This window comes from Aythya ferina, assembly GCF_964211825.1.
Source record: "Aythya ferina genome assembly, chromosome: 3".
Lineage (NCBI taxonomy): Eukaryota > Metazoa > Chordata > Aves > Anseriformes > Anatidae > Aythya > Aythya ferina.
Genome location: NC_140298.1, coordinates 72126968 through 72147921, shown reverse-complemented (window position 1 = coordinate 72147921; position 20954 = coordinate 72126968). Strand labels below are relative to the sequence as shown.

Below are 20954 nucleotides of genomic sequence, written 5' to 3'. Positions count from 1 at the left end.
GTTGAATATGAATTATCTGAGGAAGCAGAATGAGCACTCCCTCAGCACCTTTACAGATGGTGCAGCTGATACACCAGCTGGAAGGGATGCCATTCAGAGGGACCTTAACAGGCTTCTGATGTGGGCCCACATGGACCTCATGAGGTTCAATAAGGCCAAATGCAAGGTCCTGCATCTGGGCTGGGGCAGTCCCAAACACAAGTCCAGTTTGGAGAATGGACTGAGAGCAGCCCTGGAAGTAATCAAGGTTGGGTTGGATGGGGCTTGAACGCAAAAAGTTCACAAGATAAGGAAGAAAGACTATTAAGGAGAAAAAGATGGAAGCTCCCAGGCATGCAGAAATGAAACTAAGAATGCCAAGTCGTTTTTGAACAGCTAAATCAAGCATGTGACAGCAACAGAAAAAAAACACTAAGATAGTCTCAAGACCATTTCTCATACCACACAGCTTTGTGCCTAGTAGTAAAGTTTGTGGGAAGAGATACACTCCCTACACTACATATGGTATGAAGTTAGGGTGTTAAAAATAGACCTGCACAAACCCATGAGACTGGATGAAATTCATCGAAGAATGAGTAATCTACGGGGAGCCCTTCCAACATTTCCCCTTACAACATTTTCCACTCCGCCCATCATACCAGAGTTACACTAGGAGTTAAAAACACAGCTTGGCTTAACTGTCATCCAGTTTGCTACCTCAAGGACACCCACCCCTTCGCAGTGGTCCTTTCTGTAAAACAGCAGAAGAAACATGACCTCACAACCAATTGTTTCTTCTATTGGTCTCTCAGTTTCACCTTTGCAGTAAGTAGAACAACAAAGATTTGCATTCTGTTGTTAGACACCAGCACCATTTACAGACAGAAAGGTTGCTGTGAAAGTGCTTTTGAAGAACCAACTGGAGATGAAAAATGTGAAGATGAGTAATTTCACAGGAAATCTGGGAACCTCAGGCAAAGTGAGCCAAAACCAGAGAAACACTGACTACTGGAGATGGATCTTCAGTGTTGGAGACATCAGTCCGGAAAACATTCTTCAGAGCTAAGTTACTGCTAATTTGTCATAGCTGAGACTAATTTACACGGCATCTCAATGCTGTAACCTAGAATGTCTTATTTGAATTAAAGTGCCTTAATTAAAGCATTTTCAACAGTGCTAAGTACCTGGTTACTTCAGTTAAACACCTAGGTGATTGCTGTGGGTATCAGCATTGCTAGAGCTCTACAAGTGGGGTTAAACTGATGCTGCTATTTCTACAGGACTGTTCACATGGAATGTGGAAGTTTCTTTAATGTTTCTTGCATCTGATGAGCAATGAGAACCCTAACCACTAGCTTCCAGCCTAGTTTACTCTCCAGACGAGGTCCATGCCTACTTCATCTGAAGAGACAAGCTTCATCTTCAACTCTCAGAGTCAGTCTAAGGTTAAAGTACCATAAGCGCATGCCAAGGCTTGTTACCTAAGACCAGCAGAAGCAGGAATTGGCTTAATTCAGAAGAGTATTTTAAATATTTAATGCCAAGGAAAAAAATACAGATTAGATTATGACAGATCTCAAATCTGTGTTCACTTAGACATTTTTAGCCTCAAGAGCAGCTTAACATTTTCATCTGGCTTCCTCTGATGTGTCACCTCACTTTAAACTACCAATATGAACAGCTGAGATGCATCTCCTACAAAGGAGAAGTGAATTCAGTCAAGTAATTCAGGATAAGGAAAACATAATCCTATTTCAGAATTAAACCAAGTGGTACCAAAAAGCATGTGAGTGCATGGGGCAAAACTGCTGGATCATCACTACAAACAATTTAAGCAAACTTTTATTGAAGCATTAAGTTGTGGTACAGATATTTTTAAATGATCAAAGTCTAACACCACAGAAATTATAAACACCATACTCCCCCCATCCTGATCACCCCAGATAGTTCAATAATCCGTTCAACAGCTTTCATTTTTATAGCCGAGGCTTATGCTTCTATTTATAAAATGTGTATTTCAGTATTACTTGAAAAGGGATCTTCAGTCTACTTGAAGGACCTCAAGCCAAATGTCAGATCAGTCAGGACAACATTAAAGAACAAAAACCACTGAAATATTGGTCCTCAGTATTAACACCAAAAAGCATTAGTGCCATTTACAGCATGTAATTGATAACATTGGTAAAGAACATCAACAATACGCTTAAAATAAAAAATTCAAAATGTTCCAACCACTTGATTTCTAACCAAGCAGACTTTAGTTTAGAAGCACTGAAAAAGTGCTTCATTTATAAATACAGAAGGAACAAAAAACCATTGTGTCAAACCAGAAAGAGTCAAAACATTGCAAGGACAAGAGAAAAAAACAACACTCAATTTTGTAGATAATGTGCTGGTCTCGCAGCTGTTAATATCCCAGTACTTGCAAACTGCATAGCTGAAAGTCTGCCAGCTTTAAGGTCTGCATTTTAGTCAATACCCATTAAAGTGACTTTGAATTACACACTTATTCATGGTCTATGAATAGCATTCTACTTCACTTCTGTCCAGGTGTGCCAGACAGTTCTTGTTCTATGCCTTCACTTAATGCCCTCAAGTCACAGTAAGAGGAACCACCTTAGAAATTAGGAGGAAAAAACAGATGAAGTCACAACACTCATATACAACGTAAGTCACATGCACAACAATGTCACAGGACTGTCACAAGATAGAGGCATTAGCTTTGCTCGGAACAACAAAATGAAGTGACACTGGAGCAGTTTAGAAGCACTCTTTACAGTCAAAAATGGTAGGTCAGAAGTTTTACCGAGAAAATCTGAACCAATCAATACACCAGCCTGGCAAATCCCACTCCTTCGCTAGATCTACCTGCCAGCGCTCAAGAGCACCAGCTTCTTAGTCAGTCGCAACTGGTGATTAGGAAAGAAAAACGTCTGGTGCCAACGTGAACTTGCACTTTGCAAAGCTGTCACACAACTATGCCAAAGCACTCAGATCCTGACTCAGCTCTCCCCCATGAAGTCTTTGACCTTCTTCAAATTCTGCCATTGTGCAGCGATGTGACAGCTTGGAGATGTGGACAGATAAGTATCAGCATTAAGCTAAGATGAAGTTTAACCTGCATTAGTACCTGTACCCACGTTTCTAAAAAGTGAAAGACCAATGCATTAGCCTGGTGCTACAGTACAGCTGAACAGATTGGCTGAACAGATTCCTATAAGCTTGATCAGAGCATGAAAAGTCAGTCTGATTTAAAAATAAATCAACCACCACCTGTAGTAGCAAAACAATTTGTAACTGTTTTTAAGAACTTTCTCCAAACATGAAAGTATTAGGAATCAGTTTCATTACAAATCATACAAGTTTGTCAAAAATTGTTTTAGACTGAAGTCACAACATAGATGAAAAAACAGTGACGATTTAACAAAGAACTGTCCCAGTGAGTAGGTTGAGGCTGAAGTCTAATGAGGACGAAAGCCTTGTCTGTGGGGAATTTTTGGCGATACCTGGAGAAAAACTATACTGTGTGTAATTCTACCTGAATCATTTTTACAAGTGTTGTTAAGTTTCATACAGTAAGATTCTTCTACATGCACTTCAATTTCACAGCAAGAGTGGCATAGAGTACCTAAACACAGAAGAGAGCATTCATGCAAGATATCTAACTCCTTGATATAATAATGCATACAATTCAAAATGGTTATACTATGATTACACCTAGGGCTTTCCACAACTACAAGGTGGTGGGAGTGGAAAGCATGGCCCCCTGAATCATTAACTAGAAAGCAACCACCACCTTCTCTATGGGATCTCTTTTTGCGCTTTTTCTTCATTCTTAATCAACTGTGCTGTTGCTGGCGATTCTTCGTAAAACTGGTAAAAACAAAGTTGTAATCACTGAATTGAGCAATCTGGTGATCAAGACGTTTAAACCCTTCAATCTTCTGGGCGGAAGAAAATACTGTACGACATTTAGAGCTCTAGAAAACAAGAAGTGACATTTATTTTGTTTTAATCTAGCATTAAGGCTAGCACAGTATGTATTTAATGTGTGGTTCGTGACACCTAACATGCTTCCAACTGTTGCATGGCAATGCTGCTGAAGTTTCAATCCCAAGCAGTGGTTTTGCTCCTTACATAGGGTATGGCTCATCTACGAATCAGTAGCTGGTAGCGCTACTATTGGTAGCAGCACTTCTACAACTAACTGAAGTAGCCAATTCAGTAAAAGTGCAAGGACTTCACAGGACATCACTAGAATACTAAATTTGGACTGCCTTATCTTAAAATTTAAGTTTTCTGGATGCTGGATTTAGAGCACGCCAAAGTAGTACTGAAGAGTACTTTTACTTTCTGGAAAGATTAGTGTCCAAACAGTGGCAATTTGAAGACTATTAGTACCCCAGTAAAAATCTCTAGCACTTCATATTTCTATATGCATATCAGGAGCTAACAAGCTACTGCAAGCAAGGCTACTCACCTGATTAACAAAGAGGGTTGTCACAAATTTTCCTGGCTTGAAAACCTCCACAACTTTTCTAATCAGGTCATCATAAGAAGTCTGACTTATGTTTGTTTCAAAACTAACGTAAGAAAACTCTGGTTCTGGAGTGATGTGAATAGTCCAGTAAGTTCCCTGAAGAAAATAAAAAAAGGAAGTTAGCACCACCAAATAATTAAAACTTACAAATTCTTTTACTTGACAAAAGAAAAAAAACAACTTACATCCGATTTCATCCCATTCATTGAATACCCACAAGGATTGAACATTGTAGCATCAATAACAGAACCTGGTATCAGGTCACGAATTCCACTCATCTGAAAGAGAAGTTAAAATTTATCTCTCAATTTATCACATATCCTTAAGCTTGTGTTTTTTTTTTTTTTTTTTTTTTTAACTCAAACAGAATGAATATCAATTTAGAAACTATGACACCAGAATTCTTCCAATAGCAGTGAGGTCTGTCTGTAGATAAAGCTTTGCATCCTGTCACTTATCTGTTAATTGCTGAGCTGCATGCAAGTTATCAGATATTTTGACACATACAGAACCAAGCTGCATAGCTCCAAGAGGGAGCAGCCTAGAATTGTAGCACAGAAGTGCTTGTGCAACTAAAATGGCACTCCTGATCAAGTACCCACAAAAGGCCATTTACTCAAATGTGGACATACTTCCTTATATTCTGAATCCCAAGCACTTGATTCCCCACACAGTACTTGAGCCACAGCCAAATCTCTGTAGCAAATACAGGAATAAGAATCAAGGCTTAAGAGGGGAAAAAAACAGATGAAGTCCACGTACATATCGGTGAAACTCATGTAACAGGACTTGACTCTTTGGAAAAAAAAATCAGAAGAAAGGAGGCAAAACCATCAAGTTATGCTTAAGCCCTAACCCTCCTCATACTATATCCTGAACCATACAAGCAGCTCCATGATTTAATCTTGACAGCTAGACTCCTTTGCCATTCATTATCTTCAGTCTAAATCTTTCTTCTTGTCATCTCCATCCTTCAGTGGAAGCTACTCAACTGCGTCTGTATGCCTGTTCCTTTATTTTCCAGGGGAGTAAGCTTCCAGTCAAAGCACTGCAAATCGCTCCTTTCAATATAGAAAAGCAAGGACATTGGAAACACTACAGAGAAACCCCAAAATGTTAACCTGACATTTTCTATAAGACTTTTCCTACCATAAAAGAAAGCTTACATCAAATGCAAAAAAAGCATTCTGTTAGCTAATATCCACCACCCCCAAAGTACTTAGCTTCCAAGCAAACATACACGAGTGACATCATTTGCAGTAACACCATCTTTCATGTAGAACTGGTCCATAACAACTGGGTCAAGCTCACTCATCAGAATTTCCAGTGTCTGATCAGGCTGATTGGATATCCGACTCTCTGGGAAATCCAGGGTGTACAGGTACCTATATATGATACAAAGCACTCATGTAATAAATATTAACAGCACCAGGTTTACTCTAAGCCCCCAAAAGTTTGTCTTGTCATACATACCAGCAATCAGAATTCATACGTCCCATGCAATAAGCTGCTCCATCTAGAAAAGACAAAAAGAGTCCAGTTAACTTACCATGGCTGATCCCTTACGTAAGAGATTTGCCTCGTTTTATATTTAAAGGAAGTTTAAAGTCTTTCACAGTACACTAAGAGGTTTGCTGATACAGCTAGCATCAGTATCAACTAAGCAGGCATTTAACTTCAGGAACATAAAGCCAACAGCCAGAAGAACAGGCTCCTTCAGGCTGTCTGAGCACCCCAGTTCAGAGCCTACTAGTAGCAAGCAATTCAGACTACAGCTTCAGCTACGCACAGACAGATGCTCAAGAATGCTAGGGCTTCTGTTTTCAAAAGTACTACAGTTTCCACATTTCCTCAAAAACCTTTTCTGCCAATAGTTAATGTTCAAGGTTATTCTTGTAGGCTTGAGATCTTATTAAATGTTTGAATTCTATCTTTAGTGCAGTGATTCTTTAGAGCAAAGCTTACATTTTTCTTCAGTGCACTGGTTACCTTACATTACTACTCTGCCTTTGTTACGAGGCTTTTAGGCTCAGCATGAACCGGATTCTGCAGGCTTATTCACTATACTCCCTTTAGAAGTCTGAATATAATCTCTGTTAAAAGAAGGTGCTAGATATCAAGCATAGTATGATTTTTTAGTATGACTTAAAGTTCAATCTTGACAAGCGAGCATCAAAGAGCTATGTATAGCTTTCTATTTTTATGCAGTTGAACCTCGTGCAAGGTCTGCTAAATCAATGGCCTCACAAGTCTCTGTATTGTACTGCTTATCACTTCATATCAACACTTTACCCAAGCTATGCAACTTCGCTCAAGTTTTATAAACTTACTTGGGAAAATTTCGTTAAGAAATTCTACTTCTTCCTGGAAATTCCTATGTGGGTACTCCTGGTGGGAAGGCTTCATGAAATTCTTACGTGAATAAAAGAAGCTCTGAAAAAGTAAGTGTGCACTTTAGATACTAAGTAGATCTGTCCACCTAGAAATCTACAAACAATGTAGAGAATTTAACATACGCTTTCACAGGACATTTGTTTTCACTGTCAAAAACACTGCTACCTGTATTTAAGGCTTCCATTTCAGAGATAGTTATTCATAGTTTGATTAGTAAGCTACAAGAGACAGCTTACTTCCAAATTTGTTTTCCACAAGCAGAAATCCATGCCCATGTTTGCCAGTGCTAAAATCATTGAAGTCTTTCAGTCTCAAGTAATCTTAACACAGCAGCATTCATAGTGTGCCATCCTTTAACAGGCAAATAGAGAGCTAAATCCCCTAGCAGAGCAGTCAATAATATACAGCCTGTTACAGGAACCATACACAAATGGCAAAAATTTCAGAATATTGAACAGAATTTGTAATAATAAAAAGCATTTTGTACATTCCAAGGGAGATGCATTTTTAGGACCTCACCTGAATTGAGTCAAACCCACTGTACTCCCTAGCAAGCTCCAACAGGGGAACCAGTGCTTGCAGTAAGAGGGTGGTACCACACGTCTTCAAAATGAAACGTCTCTTGGAGACAAACATGCTACTCTCACTGTAAAAGATGCAAGAAGATTGTATTAAGCACTCTATTAAAACAAACCAGGAGAAAATGGTTAAATCTTGGTTCTCATCCCAACCAAATGCACTACTGCAAGTGAACAGTGTACTTACGTACCATATGCTGAATGTGAAATGGATTAAATGAATAGATTTTCACAAGCATGAGTTATGATTTCCTAAAACTACCTGCCCTAGCCGCATTATCACAGTTACCACACTGCAGAAAAATCTTATTCAATCTACCCAAGAAACGCAGGTGCTGTGAAGTGGGTACACTTCACATGAAATCCATAACCCAGCTGCAGAACAGGGTCAGAGCTGGAAGCTGACTTTCTCAGCTGAAATAAGGCCTTTGAGAAAGTCAACTCAGAGAAAGCAAAGTCCGTAACAGAACTCAGTATGCCTGGCTGCATCTTCTAAGAAAAACTAACTACTAGAAAGTAGTAAATCAGCACCTGTCCACAGGAACAGGAAACCCCAGAGTATAACCACAGCTCTATCAATTGTCTTATGCATAAGATAAAGTTCACACATAGCTGTGACTTACAGAAATCTACAGGCCCACCGAATTAGAGATTAGCACTGATGCTATACCCAGTATGCTTAAGTGTATAGCAAATATTTTCTCACCAAGTAAACCAGACAGTAGAAAAAGTCTAGTTTAAATAGCTTTAACTCAGTTTGGAATGCTGTTTAAGATTGCAAAGTAAAGGTTATATTTTATCCAAGATAGTTGTTACATTTTTTTCTTTAGAATTTTGTTTTAAATATGAAGTTTGCAGAAACAAAGCTTCAGCACAATTTTTGACTGGCTTGCTGTTAACCCAACCTTGCCCTCCAGGCAGTCTTTCAGAGTACAAAAGCTTCAGTTTTTGTAATACGAAGTAAAGCAGAAAATATCAATGTCTGTAAAGTTCAAGCAGAAAAAGCATGAAAATATTTCGCAAGATGAAAAACACATGGCAAAAGTAGTATCCATATGACCAACTACAGCACAAGACCAGAATTCCAAGATTTCAGGAAAGCTACATTTTTTTTTTTTTTTACAGATATCCTTACCTCAGCTGTAGTAGTTGTTCCATTGATTGCATTATCTGGCCTTAAAGCCAATTTATTGATAGTTTTTGCTGATCTAAGAGTAATACTTATATGTACTGTTTTGCTGAAGTAATTCTGTAACTTAAGACTCTTAACTGGGGAAGAATTATTTATCCCAGGACAAAAAGAAAAAAATTAACGATCAGGTGTAGAAATACCTGTCCTTAATCCTGTTAAGGAAAGTAAAAGTACAAACACTAATTACTATGAAAACATTTCTGCTACAGAAGCGTGACAGTACTATGATTAGGAGGCCCTTGCAAGTTGTAGCTGTTAACAGCAGGATCTCAACCCAAGACTGGATTCTTAGCCAAACATATCCCATACAACAGCTTTAGGTGTTTTACCTCTGGGAATCTATAAGCTGCCACCATTGGCTTACCTGAGTACATAAGCTTCCTGCTTGTCAGTTTTTGTCACACTTATGATCAAACAATGCACATTCTCCAGAAGTTTGTCCCACTCAATCCTGTAAAGAAATTACAGAAGAGCCCAAACAGGTTAAACTGAAGCTTTTGGGAACATTGATTAAAAAAGCATAGCTCAAACAGGATTATAGCTCTCATCCACATCTCTCACGCTCTCAGATCTAGCAACTCAGGACTTCACATAGGAACTGTATGTATCACAATACAGCAATACCCAATTCTGCTGCATGAGTGCAACTGTCAAACAGCAAAGCCAAGCTTCTAACGATGTAAGTCAGGATAAGCCTCATGATCTACATTTTATGCATAGGAAAATAAAATTCACTATTATAGTCATGTATGCTTTAAATTGGATATCCACATACTTGCAGTTTCAGAAGCCATTGGTGGCTATTAATGCAATACAACAGCAAGTTAACATTAAATTACACTTGTACAGCTTCAAATTTGCAATTTAACTGAAAATAAGCCCTAAGAACAAGTATGCCTCAGTGATCTGAATTGCTCTTTGAGGAATCTGGATGACAGAATTCCTTCTACCTCTAGAAGACAGTGAAATCTAGCAGCGTAGATTCAACATGGTATGTTTAACATTTCAATTCTTTACTATCATTCATTCTACAAGGAATTCTAAGAAACTGAAAATCAAAAGGCTCAAATTGAGACAGAAAACTCCCAAGCACTCATGAGAAGTGACAGACTGGCATGACCCACGCATGTCATTTCGGTCTTGTCTACACAGATTAGTAGAGTCCGATACAGAAGTTTGCTACAGAACAGGCAGAAGTAGATACACCATCCTGAAGTCAGAAAATTTTAAGACTGTCTGTCAGCTTCCCACTTCTGTCTCTCCCTTCCCACAGCCTATCCCATCTGTGGGTTTCTGCTGGCTCTTGTGCTCAGACCTGTCACAAGCCAAGGAACTGACTAACCCAGCATAAAACTGAGCCACCCACCAGGTTACAGAGCTGAACCAACTGAGAACTGAGCACCCTTCTACCAGCAGGCAGAAGGTAGGTGACTCCTCACAGCCAGGAAACTGGAGGAAGAATGGTGTTTGCTGATCACCAGGCAAGCTCCTAAATTGGTTCAGCTGCTCACATAACCATCAGCCTAATCCTTCCTCAGGAGTCAGACTTTCTCACCCTTTGGCACTGTGAAAGCTCCGTAGCTGTACTTCAGAACAATGCACTCGCTGTTAGTTCTTTCAGCAGGATTCCTCCAGCAGCTACCTATCTCTACCCTTAGAAAACAGGTCGATTTATTGAAGTGAAACCTCAATGCAAAGTTGAACTATTAGATGTTATCACAGTTGTAATCCAGATGCACTTTGCTTTTCTAAACACCCCAACAAAAATGCCTCTCAGTTCTCCCTCACTTGAGAATGCTTCCTACAACTGAACTCTGCACCTTTGCTACTAACACTTGAGAATTTTTCCCTTTTAAAGTCTGTATTAGACTAAATCATTATACGAATCAACCAGAACATACTTAACTTCCAGACTCTCTACAGCCTCCTTTCAGATAGTTTAAAAGAATTCTCTGCATCTTAAAATCCCTTGTGATTAAGCACACATCTGATCAGTTTATAAACTGATTTTTAACCATCCAGATACTCAAAGTGAATTTCTCCCTACCATTCTAGTTAGCGAACCTTGAAGAAACACTTTTCAGCAACTAGAGAGACATGAAAGTACAGCCCACTCAGATCTGCAGATCAAATTAACCAGCTTGTTTTTAATGCACTCACACATTCATTAGATCCTACACTCCTGCTATGGGCTGTGCCCATTTCTGATACTCAAGTGTCTATGAAAATGCAACAGTCTGCTCATCTTTGAGCAACCTGGCAAATGCAGAGACTGAAATAGTTGATGCTAAACTTGAAAAAAATCCTAGACAAACCAGTCAATTTTGGTGAGGACTTTAGGATTTGGTTTTCTCTGGAAACTACAGCATATCTGCACGTATTTGCTAGCTTCAGTGTCTTTCTTGTAACATCCTATTATAATCTTCTTGTAAACTGAACTAGGTGATGTGTTATCTGTATTTGCTGTCATGGAATAACCACTGAAAACATTTCAGCAGCACTCTTGTTGATATTCTATCTGCCACTAAAGAAACACTCAGCATCTAACCCAGCATTTGGGAAAGCTGAGGTATATTTCCCTCACCCTGCCTGATGCTGAGCTGCAGTAAGCCTACAGGTACACTACCACAGACCTGATTTTATACTCATCTGAGCGTTAATGATATGTAACTATCTCAGGCATTGCAAAAGCGTAAGTCTCTGCCTTAACAGGCTTCTTCAGCTGGTCAAAAGCACTGCACATTTCAGGAAAATGGCTTACCAAAGGTTCAATCATATTAGTGGAATATATAACAATTCTGGCTTTCAAGAAACCCAACAGTGATGGGATCAGCTGCAATACTGCATGTTAAATCCAAGGCATAGCATGCCTCCTTTATGTAGGTTAGAACTGTAATTGCTATTTAGGTTCTATTGCTGAAAACCACAGTTGCACAAGATCTTTGAATATTAAAGCTTTGCTCAACTCTTCACTGCTCCAAGTACAGAAACCATAGCTAAGCATACGCTACATGTCCATGCATTCATTTTGGGAATGAAGTTTGTGATTTGATCTGATAAGGGTTGCATTGAGAAAGAAAAAGCCTTCATATTGAGAAATACACAGGATATCAAGCTTGATCCAGAAACATACATATAAATAATACCAGGTTGCAGCAGCTGGGATGAAACTTGGCCAAACTGAGGAGTTTTGTGGAGATACTGGCCTGTATCTTTATGCATTTTAAAGTTAGGCACAGGAAACAACTACGGAAAGGCCACTAACATGCTGGATTTGATGTCAATATAATCTTTTTAAACAAGGTGACCTTAGTATTTGACATTTTCCACTGTTTAAAGCAGAGCTAAAGAACATCTGGGACTGCTTTGTACCACATAGACCAAGTTTGTTAAAATTCTAACTCTTGCATTTCTTCCTTCCAGTTAATCTGTAGAATTAAGCATTTCAGGTTGGAGATGTACAACACCTCAAAAACAGCATTTCAGTATTACCAGTAAGTGTATTATAGCTAATCCCATTATGTTTTGTCAAGCAAAAGAACCTCAAAGTTAGTAACTGTGAAACACTTGAGAACATTACATCCTATTTCATAATTAGCTAACTTTTAACTGTGAAGCAAAACCTCCAACTGAAAAAGCAGCAAAAGACTCATTTCTGATAAGATGCCATTACAGGTTTCTGCTCCTCAAAATTCTCCCTTTAAGGGAACTGAGGACTACATTTCCTGTAACCAGACATCATCTGTAAAATCCTCTTTTTCAAACATAATTGACACCCACTGGAAGTCCAAAGCTTCTCCAGTAGGCAAGCAACATACTTCTTAAATGGTCACACCTGCCCAGAGAATATGAACTGAAAGCAGAATACATGTGCTCAAGTGTGAACAACTGTCTGTGCTTAAATGATAGCCAGCTACTTGGTCTGCACTTGAATAGCAAAATATACTAAAAAGGAAAAATATCAAGTTTAGCAATCTACTCCTACACCTGTGTTGCAAAGCTCAGTGTCTTATCAGTGGACTCATTGCCAGAATGCAAATAACTTCCTTTCAATCTGCCACCCAGGCACATAAGGAAATCCTATCAGAACTCAGAGGCATTTTACTTTTAGGGGGTATATGCATTAACACACAATTAAATGAATAGTCAACAGTCCATCTCAGTAAAGCTCTAAACCATCGTGTTTGCTCACAGCATTTCAGGCCAAGTAGGAAGGGGGTACCAGCAATTTAACAGATCTAGAACCATCCCAAGCACTTGCTCCTCTAAACAGAGAACAGCCTCCACAAATATATACACCCCCCATCCAGTCAGAGTACCTTGCACTAGTGCAACCCAGATAGCATTGGGGAAAAAAAAAAAAAAACCAACAACCACTGTTCTGCAGCAAGGCAGGAATTCTAAGGAAAATGTCTATAAAATTTCCAATGAAAGTACAACAGCTCAATAGTTGAGTTGTAAAAAAACTCAAAAGTAAGACAACTCAATTACAACTCAACTGAGTAGTAATCAAATAACCAATTTGTCTTGTACTTTATTGTTCAGACCTGTTTAAAGCCAAGCATTGAGCAGGAGCAGCACCTTTCATCCCCTCACCTGTTCACTAAGTGTTTTTAGGAGCCAACAGATGCATTAGCTACCTCATTGGCAGGCTACAGTTTGGGAAGCAAATTCCCACCAGTTTAAAGATCCAGAACAGTCAAAAGTACAATGCCTTATCTAACCCCCTTATGCACACAGCTATAGGTGAGGAGCACAGAAGCAGACTAAAGACCAGTGCTGGAGCTGCAACATTACTGATGAGGATTGTGAAACAGGCAGAAGCAGCACAGGCCAACTATTCAAATCAAGCTTCTTAAAACATTTCTTAGCAGCTGATATTTCCCCTCCCACCCCCCACAAACTGACTGATGTGAATTACGTGAATTATTTCCTATTAGAACAGTAATTTAGTTTATAAATTGCTGCTGAATACAGATTACCTTGAATCATGTATCCACCCTGAGTTTAGACACAAGGCACTTGTGACTTGATAATTGTACTGCTGCAGTATCTGTGGAGTGCACAAAACCTACACGCCCTCTATATGCTCTGCACACAGATGCACAGAAAGACCATCTGCATCTCCCTTATCTTAAGCCTATGAAACTCTCCAGGGGCACACAGATGATCTTGAATTAAAGGCGAGCACCTGAATGGCAAATGACATCCACAGCACAAGTGATTCTGAGCAGCACTCCCCACCACGTACTTTTTGCCTACAAGATGCTGAGCCAACTACTAAAGAGAATCCTATTGCTTTAAAGGCTGCCAACTGCTACTCTCACAGGTCCTTTACTATCATAGGACTCCATCCATTATAACCACAGATATCTGAGGGGCAGTCCTGCTCTATCAAAGTAGAAAACTCACCTGACACAAAGTGAGTCAGGACACCTAAGCCCCAACAGGTACTTCAGAACTTCCACTGAAGTCTTACAGGCAACATTTAGGGCAAGTGTGAGTCTAACCTTTTCCAGAAGGAACATGCTGTCGGATAGCGAGTGTCTGCCTCAAATCCTCCTGTTCTGCTGGCTGAACAAACAGCCATCAGGAAAGCCATTTTAATATACAAGTAGCCACATGTGTTAACAGGATACTTTATGAAGTCTTACTGGGGGACCAGATCTTTGACAGGAAGTGACTAACCAAGTCCTTCTCAAGTTTCACTGGTAAGCTAGGAAAGTGTCAAAAAGCCTTGATGCAAGCCTTAACTTTCTGCAAGCGGTATCACAATCAGTAGTAGTACTGAGTGGAAAGGGGCTCCTATCTATCATTGGAGAGTTACAGGCTATGTTATCTGCAATTTTGAACTTGTCTGCAAAAATCTAGTTTCTACGGACATCAGTTTGATGAGGGGAAGACTGAGTTCTTTGATAAAGTTCTCCGCATTATCTTTCAACTGCATGCAAGAGAGCTCAGAAAGAACCGTGACAGAGCCCTGATCGCCTCCCCACACTGCCCTCCGCAGGTGCCGCCCAGTTCTGCACCGCTGGGAAGCTCGGCAGAGCACAAGTACAGCAGGACAGACTCCCAGCCTCCCGCTGCCCCGCTGCGTGGAGAAACACGCAGAGTCCCACTACAGTCTGCAGGGCTGGGGGAAGAGGGAGGTACTACGGCATAACAGCAGTGAGATGACTCAGGCTGCAGGGTGTTGCACAAATTTGGTTCTGATGCTTGACTGTACGGTTGCTTGGCAGTTCTTATCTAGCGCTGGCTGAGAATCTCATGGTATCAGTGTCACTCCCTATTGCTCATTTCTGCATTGTTCTTTTTCCAGGTTCTTATCACGTGGCCACATAATACACGCATACGTGCAAGGAAACAAATGAAAGGTCCATAAATTATTTCAGAGTACCTTTCAGATTCGAATGCTTGAGAAATGGACTCCCAAATACCAGAATCATTAACCTACGGCTTCAAATGCCTGTACAATCAAGGCCGTACGCCTTGAGATGAGGAAATGCATAGCTCCTCAATCATCTGAAGGCATAAACTGCTTTACTCTGGGGAGAGAGAAGGCGCTACTCAGTCATCACAGAACTCCACTCACAGCGTGTTCGTCATGTTTCCAGCAAGCCCTCATTCTCATCCTTAGTTGGAGACTATTTTTAACAAGCGTGCTTTACATAGCATAGTGAGAACAGGCACTAAGTTAAAGCAAATGATTCTGAAACCACAAAAACGTTAACTTCATTCCACTTCTGAGTATGAGTGGGGTAGGCATCTTCAGATGCTGGCCATTATTTCAACCACAAGACATTTTTGCAGAACTGATCAGCAAACGAACCAAAAGCCCCCAAATCTCAACAAAGCCAAGCCCGTAATTCATTTTCTTTGAGTTTTTAGCTGGGACTTTTACTGAATGTACTAGAAGAGTAAATTACAGGTCTATTTCTGAAACAATTTCAGAAACACCTCTATCCAAATTATTTTTCTGAACACCCGCCTGCCCATAAGAGAAAGTTGCAAAAATTTTCTTAGTTACCCAGTGCTTGAACTTTCTTCCTTAGTAGCTGGTAATATCCAGCAAAGACTTCAAACTATCTGATCTCTAACGAGCACACACAACATGGAAATTTTTGGCTTTGAACACCAGCTTAGTCATTCAGTAGATGAATGGCTAGCATTTCACTACTAAGCAGGTATTACCATACAAAAGGCGAGCTTGACTGGTTTGCAACTTGACTCTAATTTAGCTATTGTTCTCTTTTTCAGCTTTGATTCCAAGTTCTGTTCAACAAACTAGCTTATTCAATTGCCTTTATGGAATTAGCATAGTGGGGTATACCTTATTCAGGATTTCCTCATTTGCATCTATTAACTGTAGTGAAAATAATTTCCTTTTAACATTCTTCTACAAGAGGCTGTTTATGAAACTCCCTTTTATGCCAGCAACACAGTATCACCATTACTCCTGCACACAGGTTAACAGCAGTTTTCAAACATGTTGCACCCCCTACCCAAAAAGGTAGACAGCTTCACTCAACATCTTGTATTAAGACCCAATTAACGCAACCGCCTTCAAAGCTTGCTCCCAGCTCTGAAACTGTGTTCAAGGCCACGTGTTCAGCACTTAACAGTTTGTATCTGCCCTATTAAAACTTTACAGCCATATCTAAGCCTCGTAAAGGAATTGTTGAGGTACCTGCCTTACAATTCCATTAAATTGTATTAAGCAATTTTAAAAATTCAGTTTGTTGGTTTAATGCGAGCCTCAGAACACAAGCAGCCCAGAAAGTATGAATGCGGCAATGAGGAAAGCATTTGCAGAATGCCATCCCTAAACTAGAAGATGTGCATATTCCAATGCCAGCACAGGAATGCAAAGTCAAGCCTCGGAATCTCTCACATTTACAGAAATTAAACGTGACAGGAACCTCAAAGTGCCTACGCAATATTTCAGATCAGCAGTGCATGTTTCAGCGAGAATTTGCTCTTTCTGGATTGCCTGGACATTAACTACACAAATTCTAACCTTATAGTATCTGCTGCACCACTGTGTAGCCAAGTAACCACCTATCTCATCACTGCCATGTTACAAATGTTAAGTCAAAGGGGTCTGAACAGCTTTGCAAGTCAGTTATGTGAGAACAGCGCACAGCAACAGGTCAGAGCCAAACATGTATCACGCATTGCTTTTGTCATGGCAGAAATTAAGCTTCTACATGCGAGCTTGTGACAGACACACACAAGGTGGACACACATTATTTCAGTTAAGGCGGTTATCTGCTCACTGGCGACTCAGATCTCTGGATAGCTATCTCTAGCAATACATATACACAGGGAAGATGCTGAGAAATACCAATACAAAGCAGGCGGAATTTGTCTTTTCCTAAGTATGCACCTTTGAATGGAGAAACTACTATGGCAGCCCATCCATTCGATGCACCACAAGATCTCCAAGCTCCCTGACCAGAGACCATATACACGTGCAAATCTGGACACACCGAGGACACCAGATCCTCCCGGTGCCGGCCTGGTAACGAACCACTGACAGGAGCACGGCCTCCCAACGGGTCCCATCTGCCTAATGTGAGCAGGGCCGGGGGCTGAGGGCTGCCCTGGGGCCCGGCTGGGGAACACGTGTGCAGCCGGGGCCTTTCTTCCTGCCTCGCTGGGTGGTAGCGAAAGAAGCGCCAGCACATTCTTCAGATGCCCATTGGGTGACAAGGCGGGGGCCCACCCCTCGGCGGCGCCCGGCTCTCATTGGCTTCAACTTGTCAATGAGGGGGTGGGGGGGGTGGGGGAGAAGAGGGAAAAGGCAAAAAAAAAAAAAAAAGCAAAAAAAAAAGCCAGGCGGCGCGGTCTGGGAGCCGCGCCAAGAAACTCACGTGTAAATCGCCGCTCCAGCCGCACTCCGGGGGGAGGAGGGGGCCATCCCCCCCTCCCCACTGCCGGCCACGGGGAAGGGGGAGAGAGGGGAATCCCTCCCTCCTGACACCGCCGGGTTTGGGGGGCTCCTCGGGGTGTGGAGGGGACGAGGGGGGGACGCACAAGGGGACCGGGCGGCGCCACATGTTGCCAGCAGGGACCGCACCGGGCCGCACGCGGTGGCGCCGCGGAATGGCGGCCTCCTGCCTGCCCTTCCTCAGGGGAGGAGGAGGAGGAGGAAGGAGGGGAAAGACCCCGGGGGGGGGGGAGCTGCCCAAGGTGACCCCCGCTGTCACCGAGGGGGGAAAACGAGAGGCAGCAGCAGCCCTGAGGCAGCGAGCGCGGCCGTTGGCGACCAACGGTCACAACGGCTCCCCCCCAACCGCCACTCCCCCCCCCCCCCCATAACCGCCCCGCGCGCGCTCCCGGCGGCCGTTACCGGACCTGGGGATGGTGCGGAGGTCGCCGGACCCCTTGCTCTGGTGCGGCTCCTGCGGCTGCCGGGCGAACCACACCTCCAGCAGCTTCTCGGTCCCTTCGAAGAAGTGTGCACCGCTCTCCTTCATGGTGCGACAGCGCGGCAACCAACAACCACAGAAATTAACGGCGCGCCCCGCCGCGGCTCTCACCTCCGGAGGGGGCGCCGGGGATGGAGGGAGGGTGGGAGGGAGGGAAGGAGAGGGGATTATTTTTTTTTTCTCCTTTTTTTTTTTTTTTTAAAGTATTAATTTAAAAAAAAAAAAAAAAAAAAAAAAGGATGATGATTATTATTTTTTTTTTTAAACCGCGGCGTGGGCGTGCGTGGGTTACAGTCCGAGCGGGGCGCGGGCGATGCGGTGCGGTTCCTTGCAGTCCGTGCGTTCCCCTGTTACAGAGCAGAGCGGTGAGCGAGCGCTAGCTAATGTCGCCGGCCATACTGTGTAAGCGACGGCCGTGCGCGCCCTCCGCGCTTTTATACCCGGCGGGGCGGCGCCGCCGATTGGCCCGCCGCCTCTCCGGCCCGCCCTCCGCCGCTCCCCATTGGCTGGCGCGGACGCCCGTCAGGGCGATGCCGGTTCCTCCGGCCCCACCCGGCCCCGCTGCCATTTCCTCAGGCGCGGGGGGGCTCCCGCGGGGCGGTCCCGCCGCGAGCTGTCAGCGCCGGGCCGTGAGGCGCTGCCCGCGCCCCCCGCCGCCTCACGCTCCCCGCTCGCTGCTAACCGTGGTCCATAGTTGTTTTTTTTTTGTGTGTTTTTTTTTTGTTTTTTTTTTTTTTTTTTTTAAGTCACGATCGGCTTTCACCTGCAGCAGGTCCCCGCGCGGGTCCGTGTCCCAGCCGCGCTCCCGCTGCTGGTGGAAAGAGGCTGTGCTCGGGCACCCGCGGGGAATTTCGCGTGGGGACCGCTTGCTCCAGGAGTGATGAGGGCTGTGTCGCCTCAAAGTGCCTACAAAACCAGAGCCGAGAGGCTGTGAACTCTGCCCGGCCCCAGCCCCCCTGTATTTTTAATGCTCGTCCCCCTACGCGTGTTTCTGCATCCATCACGCTAATCCCAAATCCCATCTTCTGTCAGTTTAGGGCTAGTTTTCAGTCATCGGGCTGATCCCACTTTCTGGCTGTGAGGGGTCCCTGTGACATTGCTCCAACCAGGCATGCTTTGGCTGGAGCCCTTGCCTTGCTAACCCCTGACTGCCATATAGTTTCACCCCATGACTTGGCCCACCCGTGGATGTGCCATCTCCAGCATTTCCCCAAGGCTCACTGTGCCCCATTCACCTACCACCTTCTCTTACTTTTCCAATTTGGGCTTCAATTTCTTCCCCCCCTGCCACCAGATGCTAGTCTGAGTGTGCCTAGCCCACCGGCTGTGGCAGTTGTCTCCTGGTTTCAAGGCACACCGATCACCCATAAGACTACCTTTAAGACACTGCTGAAAAGGACAATATTAAACAACAACAAAAAAGACACACTTTCTTATTTCTAGGAAGCTTCTCAATGTGAGGGAATAACCCAAGAAGCGGTGGGAAGCGCTGGTTTGGAAGTTTAACAAGTGACAATGTGTCCCAGTATCACCAGCTGATGAGAGGAGGGAAATGAGCTCAACACCGAGCAAGACGAAGCCGTGAAAGAATTTGGAAACAAAGACGAGTACTTTGTTTGATGTAATGGAAAAGCAGCAGGGCGATGTGGAATATCTGAAGCCGGAGTGTGGGCACGAACACCTAAAGAGTGATTTATATTACTGCTGAAGGCTGCAGGCCTTCCTTCATGAGAGGCTTGCCTGCTGAAAAACACAGAGAGAGCGAGCAGGTGGAGGAGAGAAAAGAGCAGTGAAAGCCCTTTTTTCAGCCTGACTGACAAGTAGGCATGAACAAAGTATTGTCTGAGGGACAGGCTGAGGTTTCAGGAAGGACAGAAGGAGATTGTTGTGGATTAGAGAGATGTTCTGTGAGTCATCGTTGGAAAGATGGTAGCTGAATTCATGTTTACAAGTGAGATTACCCACAGATAAGGGATGGCAATGGAGCTGAAGGACTTGCAGGTTTCAAAATATCTGTTCAAAGGGGTTGTGCTAATTTAACCACAGCAGTTTTAAAATTAATTTAATAGCCTTAGCCAAACATCTGAATCTGGAGGAAGGAGGCTCTAGAAGTCAGGAAGGCTTAGGCATCGTCATATGATCGTGAGACATAGGGCCAAAAATTATTTATCATCTGGCTCCTTTGTAGTGATCTGCTGGTGCAGCAGGCTGCAACTGGCCAGGTGCGTTACCCTGTCAACAGGAGGAATTTGTGTGTAGTACAAAACTGATGTCATTGTATCAGCTTGGTTTTACGGTGTTTTTTGTTAGGTGAGTAACCGAGCCCAGCAGTCAGCATGATTCAGAGTTCCTGCTTGCCAACACAGAGCTTCGGGACAGTCCAAAACAGGATGCAGACTTGTGTGGCGCTGAAGCTGCTCCCCGTTTTCCTTACCAAACCAGCTGCCAGACACAGAGCTCCCAGAGCCAGCAAGAAGCAGCCTTTGCTCTTAGCCATATTCTCGAATCTGGCAAGCTTAGTGTCAACAAATAACCACGTCCAGAAAGAAAGATGAGGAAGTATGAATGTTTTATTGTGAGGAAAGGACAACGATGAATCCCGTATTCTTACCCAGCCTCTTTACGCTTTTCCAGTAGCACAAAGGGGCTGTAGAGTTCTTGAAATTTCTCCCTCGAGGCTACTCCTTGTGCAGAGGTTTCCTCACTTTGAACAGCTATTTTGAGCCGCTGCAACGATCCATAGGGGGCTGTGGCAGCAAAGTAATTCTGAGCTGCCAACTTAGATGAGAGGCATTGCCAAGAATAATGAAGATTCAAATATGGAATAAAGCCTCATTTAC

General features: G+C 42.9%; 1 protein-coding gene across 1 annotated transcript; it reads right to left on the bottom strand.

Moving 5' to 3' along the window:
* Nucleotides 1-1803: 1803 nt before the first annotated feature.
* AMD1 (adenosylmethionine decarboxylase 1) lies at nucleotides 1804-18524 on the bottom strand. Its single transcript, XM_084513604.1, has 9 exons — nucleotides 18041-18524; nucleotides 9048-9134; nucleotides 7433-7559; nucleotides 6850-6952; nucleotides 5993-6035; nucleotides 5760-5904; nucleotides 4705-4797; nucleotides 4460-4615; nucleotides 1804-3959 (listed from the first exon to the last, which is right to left on the bottom strand). Exons 1-9 carry the CDS (start codon nucleotides 18160-18162, stop codon nucleotides 3819-3821), a joined length of 1017 nt encoding a protein of 338 aa, XP_084369730.1. The 5' UTR covers nucleotides 18163-18524; the 3' UTR covers nucleotides 1804-3818.
* Between the last annotated feature and the right edge of the window lie 2430 nt (nucleotides 18525-20954).

Coding starts and splice junctions, on each gene's coding strand:
- AMD1 (XM_084513604.1), bottom strand. CDS start 18,162: ATGAAGGAGAGCGGTGCACACTTCTTCGAAGGGACCGAGAAGCTGCTG. Junction 6,036..6,849: donor TCTTAACGAAATTTTCCCAA/GTAAGTTTATAA, acceptor TGTCTTTTCTAG/ATGGAGCAGCTTATTGCATG. Junction 4,616..4,704: donor TGAATGGGATGAAATCGGAT/GTAAGTTGTTTT, acceptor TATTTTCTTCAG/GGAACTTACTGGACTATTCA.